Below are 12,815 nucleotides of genomic sequence, written 5' to 3'. Positions count from 1 at the left end.
CCCCCCATTCTTTTAAAAATGTACAAACTTCAGAGTAATATTTTACTCACCAGTTTGATTTTGATGGTTCAAGCAGAGATGGATCCTGGTAGGAGAGATTGAATAACACAAAATCAAATCTGGCACAGGCTTGGACCTCATGACCCGACATGACTGCGGCATCCAGAAGGAAAAGGATTTTGACAGATACCAAAGTGTATGAACTAGATACATGCTCAGTCTGGAGCTTTCAAGCTTTAAAAATCACTGTAAAAGTATGGTAAAAGTAGACCTTATGAATCAAGCACTATAGAACTGACTCATGCTGGTTTTGTGAACTGGATCAAACAATTCATTCAAAAGATCCAACTTGAAAAAAAGGTTCATCATTAAAGTGGACATTACTAATTCTCTTATGAACTCTCAAGATACGCTATTGCGAGATTTTCAGTGAATAATGGCTTTAATTTTGGCCTGTTTTGTTGTTTGGCTTCAGAATATAATGCATGAGACATAAGGACTACTTATATGAGCAAATTTTATGGTTCCTGTTCATCACGTTGGAGCTTCACAGCCCTAAATTCTATTCTTACCTTGTGTGTCTACAAAAGGATGAAAATCATACAGGTAAGGAAAAATATGAGCGAGTTGATGACTTTCAGTGAACTGCTCCTTCAAATCGCAGTATTAACCAGGCCATGACACAGCCATCCCACTGCCCTCCAAGAGATTACATCTGACTCTTGTTATGCCCTGGCAGGGCCAGTGTAATATTTTGGTAACCTTAGGCATTTAATGAGCCTGACTGCAATAAGACAGTCACGTAAGCTTCCCATGAGTCGTCCATTTATAACACAGACAGGTGTTGCATGAAATTCGGCCTCTCCATCAGATGGTAGGTAAGAAGTCTGAAGAACTGACATCTGCTGGAACAGTTATGCCTTGGTAGGGTGTTCTATTAAGATTCAGAAAATAAATATGTATGTACACTACTGTTCAAGAGTTTGAGGTCGATATTTAGAGGTCTTATGCTCACCAAGGCTGCATTTGTTTGATCAAAACTACAGTAATATTGTGAAATATTATTACAATTTAAAATAACAGTTTTACAATTTAATAAATGTGAAAATGTAATTTATTCCCATTATGGCAAAGCTGGATTTTTCAACAGTCTTTACTCCAGTCTTCAGTGTCACGTTCAGTTTCCTTCAGACATAATCTAATATGCCGATTTAGTCCTCAAGAAACATTTCCTATGATTATGATTATTGAAAACAGTTGCGCTGCTTAATATTTTTGTGGATATATAAATCTTAGTGACCCTAAGTTTACAATTGAACAGTGCTGGTCATTCTGTATGGCACTGGCAAATAACACTGAGAAAGGTCATTAACTTATGACCTTTAATACATGGGGTATTCATTTAACCCTGGCGGCAGAACTAACTATGATGGTAAAATTAAAAGAGGCCTTTAATGATTAGATCACATTTATGGGTTTTATTTTCAGTGCAAATGGAGGTAAGTCGATAGGTCACTGCTGAGTTCACAGTGTACATTTATTTTGTATTTATTTGAGGATGTCTTTTAAAGAAGATTTGATTAATAGTGAGAGTGTTTAAGTGGTAGATGGATATGTGTTGAGGTCAAAAATAAGAGAAGGACAACTGATTTTTGTGAAAGGAACAAGATAGCATATATAGAGGTGGTAAAGAACTTCATTAAATCAATGATAAATTAACATCTAATACCTGAATGTGAGCATATTAAGTCTTTATTGGAGCAGGTCGGTTGACTTGGTGGTCGTCTTGGTTGTGCTATTTTCTAGGCATGCAAACGCAGCTTCTATGTACTTGACTGCGGAGACAGAATATCCAAATCTGTTTGCCAAAGTGACATATTTCGTCATACATCTGGTTTCTTTAGCTCAAATCATATTGAAAATCTCCTTTACATTCACATTAACTAGTCCAGCTAATGCTAGTAAAAAAAAAAAAAAAAAAAAAAAACAACCAAGCAAAGCCTTTTTCAAAAAGGCTCTTTTGACAGAAAGGTGGACTTCCATTCCTATACTGAGTGATTTCTCCTTATATTTTTATATAAGTCTATCTAAAAAAAATAAAAAGAAAGTAAATATATGACAAAGTATATTAGAAATTGTAATAATTTCATCCAGTTTTAACAATAAAATCAATATTTCCACTAACACAAGAGATTCTATACAAATCTTTAGTCATTTCCTTTTTCCATCAGTCCTAACTTTGAAAATCAGAGAAAGCATTTTAAGTGATGTGTTCTAGAACCTGGATGAGGATGGTATCTATGACATCACTGCTGTAGTCCACATGCTCAAGATGAAGAGAGGGAATGAAAGACACCAGCAGACGGCTCAGGTTTAGACGCAGCGTCCTCAGTTTAGAGCTGTCGTCTCTCTCTTCCTTTCCTCTCTGGCTCTGTTCCCTGAGCTCTGCCAGTTGACTCCTCAGCTGACCACACAGGACAGAAAGCTTGCTCTTCTCCTCTTCTGCACTCTCCAGCTAGACACAGCACAGACACAGTTCAAAACTTTTTGAAAACTTTTATAGTTGCAGAAGACAGTATGAGAGTGGTGCTGATTTGTGCAAAAGTCACTGCCATAATGCTGGGCTGTTGTGGGTGGTTGCTAGGGTGCTGCTATGCAGTTGCTAAGGTGTTGCTATGTTCGTAGCTTAATGGCAAAAAGTCAGCATAGCCAACCCCAAACAGTGTTGTAATTAATAATTCAAAATAAAGCTACTAAAAATATCTTTCTTTAACTGAAATAAAGCAGAAATAAAATATTTTATTTGAGCCCGCTAACCAATCAGAGCCCATTGTGTATTTCTGAAGGAGGGGCTTCATTGAACCAGGAACTCAACAGCCCATTTTGACGAGAATGGAAACAGCGATAGAATAAAAGTAAAATATGTGAAAATAATGAGCTTTTTTAAAAACAAAGCATGAATACGTTACACTGCTCCCCATAAACACAATCAAGCTGATCAACCACCCCTTTAATATTAAATGAAAATGTTAAACTTTTAAAATCTTGTTGCCTTGGCAACTAACTGAAACAAAATAAGTTGAAGTACTAAAATTAAATAAATATAAATTACATCTGAGTAGAAGAATTTAAAAAGTAAAGAAAACTGAAAATATAAAAGCAAATTCAAAACATTCATAAATAATGAGTATATAAATAATACTGAAATAAACCTCTCTACTTTTTTTTTAGCCATTTACAATCTTTTTGAATAACAAAAAGTAACTTGCATACTTGATATAGATAACATTTTTACAATAAGTTTTCATTTGATAACATTAATTGACTACAATGGTTAACAATTAAATGTTAATTTCAACTTTTACTAGGGTTGTTATTGGTTATGAAAACTAGAACTAAAATTATTAAAACAATTTTGTTAATTGAAATAAAGCTGAAATGAATAATATCACACTCTTATCAGCCAATCAGATTCGAGGACCAGAAAGAACTGTCATATATATATATATATATATATATATATATATATATATAATATATATATATATATATATATATATATATATATATAACAAACAAGACCTTATTGTAAAGTGTACCATAACTCATAATAATAATTGTGGGTAGTGACAAGAAATGTCTTACTAACAACCATCCCACAGCTCAAATCCATCACCTCTCGCTCCTACCCTGCTGATGAGCTGGTTCCTTTCATCCTCCAGGGCGGCGCTGTGTTCTCTAAGCACCTCCAGTTCCTGCCGGCACGCGTCTCTCTCCTCCGCTGTCTCATGCATCAGCTCCATTAGCTCATCCTGCCACTGTTGCGCCTCTACCAAGTTACATTCCTCTTCTTCCTCTTCTTCATCATCATCATGACCTTCATGATGCACCACCCATTTCTTCTCATTTTTCAGGGGCAATTCAATTATCTGCTCCGCAGCTGAGCTGTATTCCCTCCCTGTCCCAGATGATGCATCTCTTTCACATGTCTTTTCTGCAGCTGCGGGCCCCTGATGCGACTCAATTCCTTCCATCATGCCGCACGCAGCTTTGCTCACGAGTGTGTCGGATTGAGTGAGAGTCTTTCTCTCCTCATTCAAAGCAGGCCAGTGAGTCTGAAAGAAGAGTTCTTGCGGCGGGGTGAGAGAGGGGACAGGAAAGGATGGCGTCACCTCCATCTGTGTTTCAATGGCTGAGAACTTTTGTTTTGCTCTAGAGAAATAAAACACAAACAAACCTTTATAAATGATATATGAAACATGTTTACTATAGAAATATGTATCGACTATATTATCCCTACCTTCTTAGGGAGTTGGAGACAGCGGTCAGGTTAATAAGGGGCAATGGGGACCTCTCAGCTAAAGACGCTCCTAAACATGAAATGAATACTTAATAATAAGGGATAGTTAACTCAGACATGAAAATTCTGTCACAACTCAACATCATGCCACATGTATTAGTTTCTCTGAGGAACACAACATAATATATTTTGAAAAATGTCTCTTTGTTGTGTTTTTAGTTCATAAAACAGGGTTTAATGTTGTAGACTTTTATTTTAGGGACAAAAACTGTTGAAACATTCTTCAGAATATATTCTTTTGTGTTATGTAGAAGGAAGAAAGTCATACAAGTCTGAAATGACATGTGGATAATGTGGTAAATTTATGGGTGGACTATCCCTTTAAGGCCTGAATAAAAGTTAAGGGTGAGCTTATGGAAAGAACAATTAAATATATGTTTAAAAGTAACATGTTACACTACCATTCAAACATTTGTGGTCAGAGGGGTTATTATTATTATTTTTTTTAAAGATTATTTTTATTATTCATTTCATTTCATAAAATACACATTAAATTGATCAAAAGTGACAGTAGATACATTTATAATTTTACAAAAGACAAATTTCGATTAAATGTTTTTTTGAACTTCATCATAGAATCCTAAAAAAAAAAAAAAACAAGTATCACAGTTTCCACAAAAATATTACACAATATATCTTGGTGAGCACAACAGATGTCTTTGAAAATCATTAAAAAAATATCTTATTGAGTCCAATTTTTTGAACAGTACTGTACATTGTATAAAAACATTTTTTATTATTATTATTTAAAGTAAATACTGTGACATTTACACAAGTTTATTTTTCACATACTTAACCCAACTGCAAAAAACACATGCTCAAATAATTTTTAAAAAAAAATGACCTTCAGTGTTGATTCTCCATAACGACTGAGGAAAAAAACTACACATTGTCATGAAAAGCCAAAGTTTCGAAGTCTCATTGAGGCATTTCATTAACAGAACCAAAAGCCACATCCACCAGAGCCTCTTAATCCACATGGTAAAGTGGGTCAAAACTATTTTAGTATGGCTTTTATGTGGCATTGCATCTTTACCAGATATTACAGAGGCTGCTGGATGTCTGGGTGCCTGAATGGTTGTAAACGCTGGTCCGTCTTGAGCTTGTGTGCTCTGAAAGGAGAACACAAGATTCTGATATTGCTTTCTGATGAATAATCCATTTAGATTGGCATAAAAAATAAATAAACATTTAAAAGAAAATCTAGAGGTTGATTCATTAACATTTGCTTGTTGGTTCTCTAGTTGAGTAGGTTATAAATGTTCTTACTTCTGGAATGTTCTCCTCAAGTAGACTCTTTGTATTTCTCCTCCTGAATTTATAGAGAATGTGCTGAATATCATAATGCTTCCGGTATTCTTAATGTCAAGAAACAATCAGTAATATTGACAATGTAACTTACTGGCGTTTAAAGGGTTTAGGGTATGACTTTTGATCTTCCTCCTCATCCTCTAGTTCTTCCTCTACCAAGCAGCTCCTGTGTGGAGCTCAGAGTAAGGTGACAATATAATGAACAATAAGCATGTTGAGAAGCCCAGCAAGGAGGTAGGCATCGCAAAACAAAACTTCAAATCATGTCAGGCTCAACAGAAAATAATGCATCCAGTGACCTAGAAGTAATGGCAGTTATTCCTTCTCATCTGTTCAACTTAAATATTTGGCTTCCTTTAACCTTTATCTATCTTCTCAGATATCCCAGACCCATTCAAACCCTTCTCTTTTTACTCATGATATCATGGTATAACTATTTTGTTGCCGTCACCTGAACTGTGGGTCATAATTCATGCAGCAGAACCATTTGTCTGGCAGCTCAGTGATGGCATCTGGAAGCCTCCTCCACTTCAGGCAGCTGTCACACTGAACCCAGACTTGATCTGGAACTTTCCTTTCAGAAGAAGACATAGGTAAGATTATGAAATTTTAAAGAGATAGTCTACCAAAAAGTTAAATTGTGTCATCATTTACGCACTCTAATATATATATACAGTACAGGTCAAAAGTTTTAATGCTTTTGAAAGAAGTCTCTTCTGCTCATCAAGCCTGCATTTATTTGATCAAAAATACAGAAAAAAAACAATAATATTGTGAAATATCATTACAACTTAAAATAATAGTTTTCTATTTGAATATACTTAAAAAAAATATTTGATTCCTGTGATGCAAAGCTGAATTTTCAGCATCATTACTCCAGCCTTCAGTGTCACATGTAACATCCAGTCTATCACATGATCATTTAGAAATCATTCTAATATTCTGATTTATTATGAGTGTTGGAAACAGTTCTGCTGTCTGATATATTTGATGAATAAAAGGTTAAAAAGAACTGCATTTATTCAAAATAAAAAAAAATTCTAATAATATATATTCTAATAATATATATTTTCTTTACTATTACTTTTTATCAATTTAACACATCCTTGCTGAATAAAAGTATTGATTTTATTAAAAAAATTACTGACCCCAAATTACTGACCAGTAGTGTATATTGTTATTACAAAATATTTATATATTTTTTAAAAACATAGCTTCTTTTTTTTTTTTTTTTTTTTTTTTTTTTCCTTTTTATTCATCAAAGTATCCTAAAAAAGCATCACATGTTCTGAAAAAATATTAAGCAGCAGAACTGTTTCCAACTTTGATAATGAATCATCATATTAGAATGATTTCTAAAGGATCATGTGATAATGAACCTAAAAATTCAGCTTTGCATCACAGAAATAAATGATAATTTAAAGTATAATACATTTAAAAACAATTATTTTAAATTGTAATAATATATCACAATATTACTGTTTTTTCTGTATTTTTGATCAAATAAAATGCAGGCTTGATGAGCAGAAGAAACTTCTTTCAAAAACATTAAAAATAGTAATGTTTCCAAACTGTATATATATATATACACACACACACACACATACATATATATATATATATATATACCTTTTATTTTATTTCTTTTTTATACCTTTTTTTCAGTTTTCATTTTAATTTAGTTCAATCATTCTGATATGTTACTGTCTTTTTAAAATATATATATTATATATTATTTATTTATTTATTTATTTCCTTTTAGTTTTTACTATTTTTAATACTTCAACATACTCATTTCTGTTAGTTGCCATGGCAACATTTAACATTTTTATTTAAGTGTTTCATCTATTTTTGAATTGAATTCAGCTTTATTTCAACTACTTTAAACGATTTTAATAGTTTTAGTTAACAGGAACAGCACTGCTTTTGTGTTCCATGGAAGAAAGTCAGTCATGGGTATTGGAACAACATAAGGGCGAATAAATAATGACAGGTTTTTTTTTTTTTTTGTTTGTTTGTTTTTTGGGTGAACTATTCCTTTAAAAATATCTAGAAAAGTAATTAAAACCCTTTGATTTTTTGGATTACTGACAGGTTATTGACGGCAGTACTCACAACACATCCTCTATTGCTAGTGTGCACTTCGGGTCCTCTTTCTTTCGTTTGTAGCGGATTTCGTTCCAATACTCCTCCAGCTTTATGCTGAGGTTGTGCATGATCTTCCTGTACAAAATAGTGCCTTTCCATCAAAGTAACCCAAGGGGATCATTTGGGGTAAATACCAGTAGAGTGATAAACAGCGTTTGTTGAGCGCACCTGTATTTATCGGTGTCATCAAAGTCTTGTTTGTTGTGAGTGGGCTGAAGGAAATTGCACTCTATAACACCAATAACACCCACACCTTTTCTTTCGGCCTGTTATAAACGCAAACCATGGCTTTTAGTATTGAATTTATTTGTAAAGGAAGCAGAAGAAACATGCAATCATTTCTGGTTACCTTACATTGGCAGCCCACTTTCACATATGGCTTTATTAGCCTGTTCTTATGGTACATCATAATCCCATAATGCTCTTTGCTTTTGGTGTTGTATCCAAAAGTGATGCGTACGCGTTTGTTCTGAGCCCTGAGTTAAGAAATGCTGAGACAGTAATAATGTTATATGTGTGTGCACTCCAAAAAACAATATATTTTGTAAGGATACAAGGAATGAGGGTCTGTAGTTGTCCTGTGCAATATGAGCCAGACTTTTGGATATCAGCTGACTTTTCACTCTTTGTCCTCGAATAATGATTTGCATACGAGGCTTCAGGTATAAGATGCTACAGTATGCCTACATTACAAAAACATGAAGAATCAATATTCCTTCAAACCCGTCACCAAACAGTCCCCTCCCCTCCAATTGACATATTTGTCTCTTTTCAATAGAACATAGACAAGATCATGTATATTCCTAATAGCATGCCATATTCGTGCGAGATGTGCTCTGCTCACCCGTAAGGAGTATTCACTTTCTGGGGTCATGTTGCTCTTGTCACTGATGTTCGCCCTGATCAGAATGTCATATTTATCTGTGTCAAAGTCAAATTCAGTCTCTCCATTTGTGGTCCTAAAAAACACACATTTTGGGTGGGTATTAATGTTTTTGAAAGAAGCCTCTCATGCTCAACTCCTTTTCCGCCATGGGGAAAACAATAAAATTAAAAATTAAAAAGGTAATTGTGATTTTTTTATCTCACAATTCTGACGTTTTTCTTCACAGTTGTGAGTTTATATCACACAATTCAGACTTTTCTTCTCAGAATTGTCAGTGTATATCTATGCAGTTATAAACTTGCAATTGTGAGATAATATCTTGTAATACTTAGTTTATATCTCACAATTCAGATTTTTTTTTTCTTTCTCAGAATTGGAAGAAGCAAAGTATGAATTGTGAGATATAAACTTTTGCAGGAAAAATGTCATAATTGTGTGAAACACAGTCACATTTATTTTATTTTTTTTTTATTCCGTGGTGGAAACAGGCTTTTATAGCTTTCATAACAAGGCTGCATTTATTTGATCACAAAACAGTAATATTGAAATATTATTACAATTAAAAGTAACTATTTTCTATTTTAATATATAATGTAATTTACTCCTGTGATAACAAAGCTGAATTTTCAGCATCATTACTCCAGTCTTCAGTTTCACGTGTTCCTTCAAAAATCATTCTGAGATGCTGATTTGTCTTATTTTTATTAATGTTGAAAACAATTGTACTGTTTATGAAATTAAAACGAAAGTTTTGTGAAGCATCCCTGTAAGTTTCCAAGTACAGCAATTATTTAAAACAGAAATATCCTCCCCAGCCATCAGTCATTTAGTCCATCCATTTGTGTGTGTATCCAGCGGAGCTTACGTGCGAAGGTTCCAGATGATGATGCGTGTTCCTGTGGGTCCGGCCGCGCTGATGGCGCGGAGCTCTGCAAACAGCTCTTTCTCTGAGTTGAAGAGTGAGTGTGTGAGGATCGCTCTCAGACTGCCTCCATCCTCTACACTAGTGAGGTCAAAGGTCAAGAATTCAGTTTCACTCAAAGCTTAAGAAATGCATCCGCATAAATGCAATTAAAATATGAATTAAAACAGTCAACTGGGATCTTTGCACAAGCTTTAAAGAGACAGTTCACCCAAAAATTTAAATTCTGTGATTAATTACTCGCCCTAATAATGTTCCGAACCTGTAAGACTTTCGTTCATCTTCAGAACACAACTGAAGATATTTCTGATGAAATCCGTGAGCTTTCTGACCCTGCATGGATAGCAACAGAACTACCACGTTCAAGGCCCAGAAAGGCAGTAAGGACTTCGTTAAAATAGTCCATGTGACATCAGAGGTTCAATCGTAATGTTAAGATAAGCTGTCGGATTTCATCAAAAATATCTTCATTTGTGTTCTGAAGATGAACGAAGGTCTTACGGGTTCGAAACGATTTGAGGGCAAGTAATTATTGACAGAATTTTAATTTTTGGGTGAACGATCCCTTTAATAAAATTGAAAAGAAATCTGTAGAAGATTACTGATTATGTCCATCCCGTCTAAATGTGATCATGGGCACCAAAACTCGCTGTGCTCCTATGGCCTCAAGGTAAGACTGGGACAGGAGTCCCACACTCATGGTGTCTCTGGTCTTCGTGAAAACAATGGCATCTTTTCCCAGACGCATGGACCCTGATTTAAACCCATTGCCATACACACCAACTGGAATGTGAGATTTCGTTGCTTTCTTCTCACTGAAACCAAAGCTTAAAATGGATCACACAAATGCAACCTTAGTGATTTCTTTCAAAAACATTTAAAATATTGTACCAGCCCTAAACTTTTGAAAGGTACATCTATAGCAGTATATCACATTTCGGATCATACTTTCATTAAGAGATTACTTAACCTTCTCAAAAGTTTACACTAATAAGCAGCTGAATTCATTCACAGCATGATAAGTATAGTGATTACAAGAAGCCAATTAGGTGTCCTTAATTATTCTGGCAGTGGGCCGCAGCACTCCAGTGTTGGTTTAATGTTATAGGCTTTTAGTGCTAATGACATAAGACCACTGTGAATCCCTTGAATTAACTGAATAAAAGTTCTTAATTCTCTTGCAATTATAGCAACCAGTAATTACAAGTCCATTTTACACACTTTTTACTTGCTGTACTTAAAATGAATAATAAATTAGCTTAAGTAAATGGACAGGCTATAGTGCTTTGTACCTGAGCATCTTATGTAGTCTGGCTCTGGTTAAACCCTCCCCATTATCCATGAAAGAGAGGCAGTCTAGTCCTCTGATGCGTGTCCAGTCTATCCAGATCTGTCTGGCACGAACATCTGGGTCATACGAATTATCTGCAACACAATTCACAGTTCACAAACTAACTAGTATGCCAACACCATAACGAGAAACCCGAAATTTCAACTTGTCTAAACGTGTTTTATCAAATAAGTTGACATAAGTGTGATTTCGAGAACTCACCGATCAGCTCAGCTATAGCACTGAATGGCCAGGTGTGACTTGTGGAATTAGCATGAAGAAATTTTGGACTAATCTGCATAAACAAAATAGGATGCTGATTGGAAAAGAAGCATGAAATGCTAAAGACTTCATTTAAAACCAATATGTTCTTGTTCACATTTTGCAAATTATTTAACATGCATCTTGCAATTACTACACTGATTTTTCGAAGCTGTAAAAAATTTTTTTTATAAAGGTTATTGTACGTTTTACTTTCTACTTCAAAATGTAATGTATAATTCAATGTGTTACTTGCCGTTTATTTGTGAAATTTACTAGCAATTTCTGAGTCAATTTTTTTTCAGTGTGAAACTATTTGTGTATATTTTAAAATGATTGATATATTGCCATAGAATTTCATTTTGAGGTAGAATATTATAAATAATGATTTTAAAAAGAAATGTTAACAATAAAACAACAAAAATTCAAAACAAAAATGCAAAAAAAAAAATACAACAAAAATATAAAAAAATATATATAAGCTCAAAACTATTGCATTCTTCAACTTTTTTGAATGCAAGAACTAATAGAAAAACACAGGAGAACATCATAAACTACAACAAAACTGATAAATGCACGTTACTTACTGTGCTCAGAGGAATGCCACTTTTTCTAGTTGCCATTTTTGCTGGAAGATCTATGTTAGATATTGAAGAAAGCTGCAGAGAAGCGTTGTAAACTCACTGAACAGCTTTTGCTGTCTGTGTCCAGATATAGCGCACACCCTGCTCTCACACTCCAGCTATGCACCCGCTGAGACTTCTAAAGGAGTTCCTCACATATTGTTGTGAGCAATAAATGCTGGTACGAATGTGTAACCTGACACATCTTTATTTTCTTCTTTGAAATGTGGCTTTTATTTAAGCAGGTGCTTTAAATGCCAGCTTAAATGCTGTACTTCAGACATAGCAAGGATGATGGATATTCAGTGGCCTCTTCCAAACCAGTGCTTTCTTCCAAACTCTGCAGACATACTCATCAAATGCATTTCAAGAAGAAGCAATACAACTAAGTGAGAAACGTTGTGGAACTTTATTTTTGTAATTCAGTTTTCTTTTCCATATTAATGAAATTTTTGATCAGTATTATTTATAGGTACAGCCTAACAAGATGACTGTTACAATCAAGTGAGTAAATTTAATTATTCATTTAGGATTAATTGATGTAGTTAACAATGATTGTGTTTGTGCATTTTGCATCTTCAAATATTTAACACATACAGAAGCTGGAGTTCTAAACTATAAGTCTTAATCTTAAAGTGAGAGTTCACAAATTTATGGAAATTTGCTAAAAATGTACTCAACCTCAGGCCATCCAAAAGGTAGATGAGTTGGTTTCTTCATTGGAACAGATTCAGAGAAATGTAGCATTACATCACTTGCTCAACAATGGATCCTCTATAGTGAATGGGTGCTGTCAGAATAAGAGTCCAAATAGCTGATAAAAACATAATAATCTACAAGTCATCCACACCACTCGAATCCATCAATTAACATTTTGTGAAATGAAAATCTACATATTTGTAATAAACAATACTGTTGGACTCTCATTCTGACGGCACCCATTCACTGTAGAGGAACCATTGGTGAACAAGTGA

At 34.3% G+C, this 12,815-nt stretch overlaps 1 protein-coding gene across 2 annotated transcripts; it reads right to left on the bottom strand.

The window, feature by feature from the left end:
- Positions 1–1,477: 1,477 nt before the first annotated feature.
- On the bottom strand, positions 1,478–12,815 carry LOC109107490 (MORC family CW-type zinc finger protein 3-like). Of its 2 annotated transcripts, XM_042761412.1 has the most exons (17): positions 11,806–12,815; positions 11,180–11,252; positions 10,920–11,052; positions 10,230–10,454; positions 9,571–9,708; positions 8,664–8,778; positions 8,374–8,502; positions 8,169–8,288; positions 7,988–8,085; positions 7,787–7,894; positions 6,123–6,245; positions 5,763–5,837; positions 5,630–5,672; positions 5,397–5,472; positions 4,301–4,370; positions 3,690–4,212; positions 1,478–2,515 (listed from the first exon to the last, which is right to left on the bottom strand). In XM_042761412.1, exons 1-17 carry the CDS (start codon positions 11,839–11,841, stop codon positions 2,261–2,263), a joined length of 2,340 nt encoding a protein of 779 aa, XP_042617346.1. In that variant the 5' UTR covers positions 11,842–12,815; the 3' UTR covers positions 1,478–2,260. The 2 variants fall into 2 exon arrangements, with proteins under 2 accessions (XP_042617346.1, XP_042617344.1); XM_042761410.1 differs by having other exon boundaries at positions 11,180–12,815.

This window comes from Cyprinus carpio, chromosome A1 (genome assembly GCF_018340385.1).
Source record: "Cyprinus carpio isolate SPL01 chromosome A1, ASM1834038v1, whole genome shotgun sequence".
Taxonomy (NCBI): domain Eukaryota; kingdom Metazoa; phylum Chordata; class Actinopteri; order Cypriniformes; family Cyprinidae; genus Cyprinus; species Cyprinus carpio.
The sequence above is the reverse complement of the archived record's forward strand: the minus strand, read 5'-3'. Positions and strand labels throughout refer to the sequence as shown.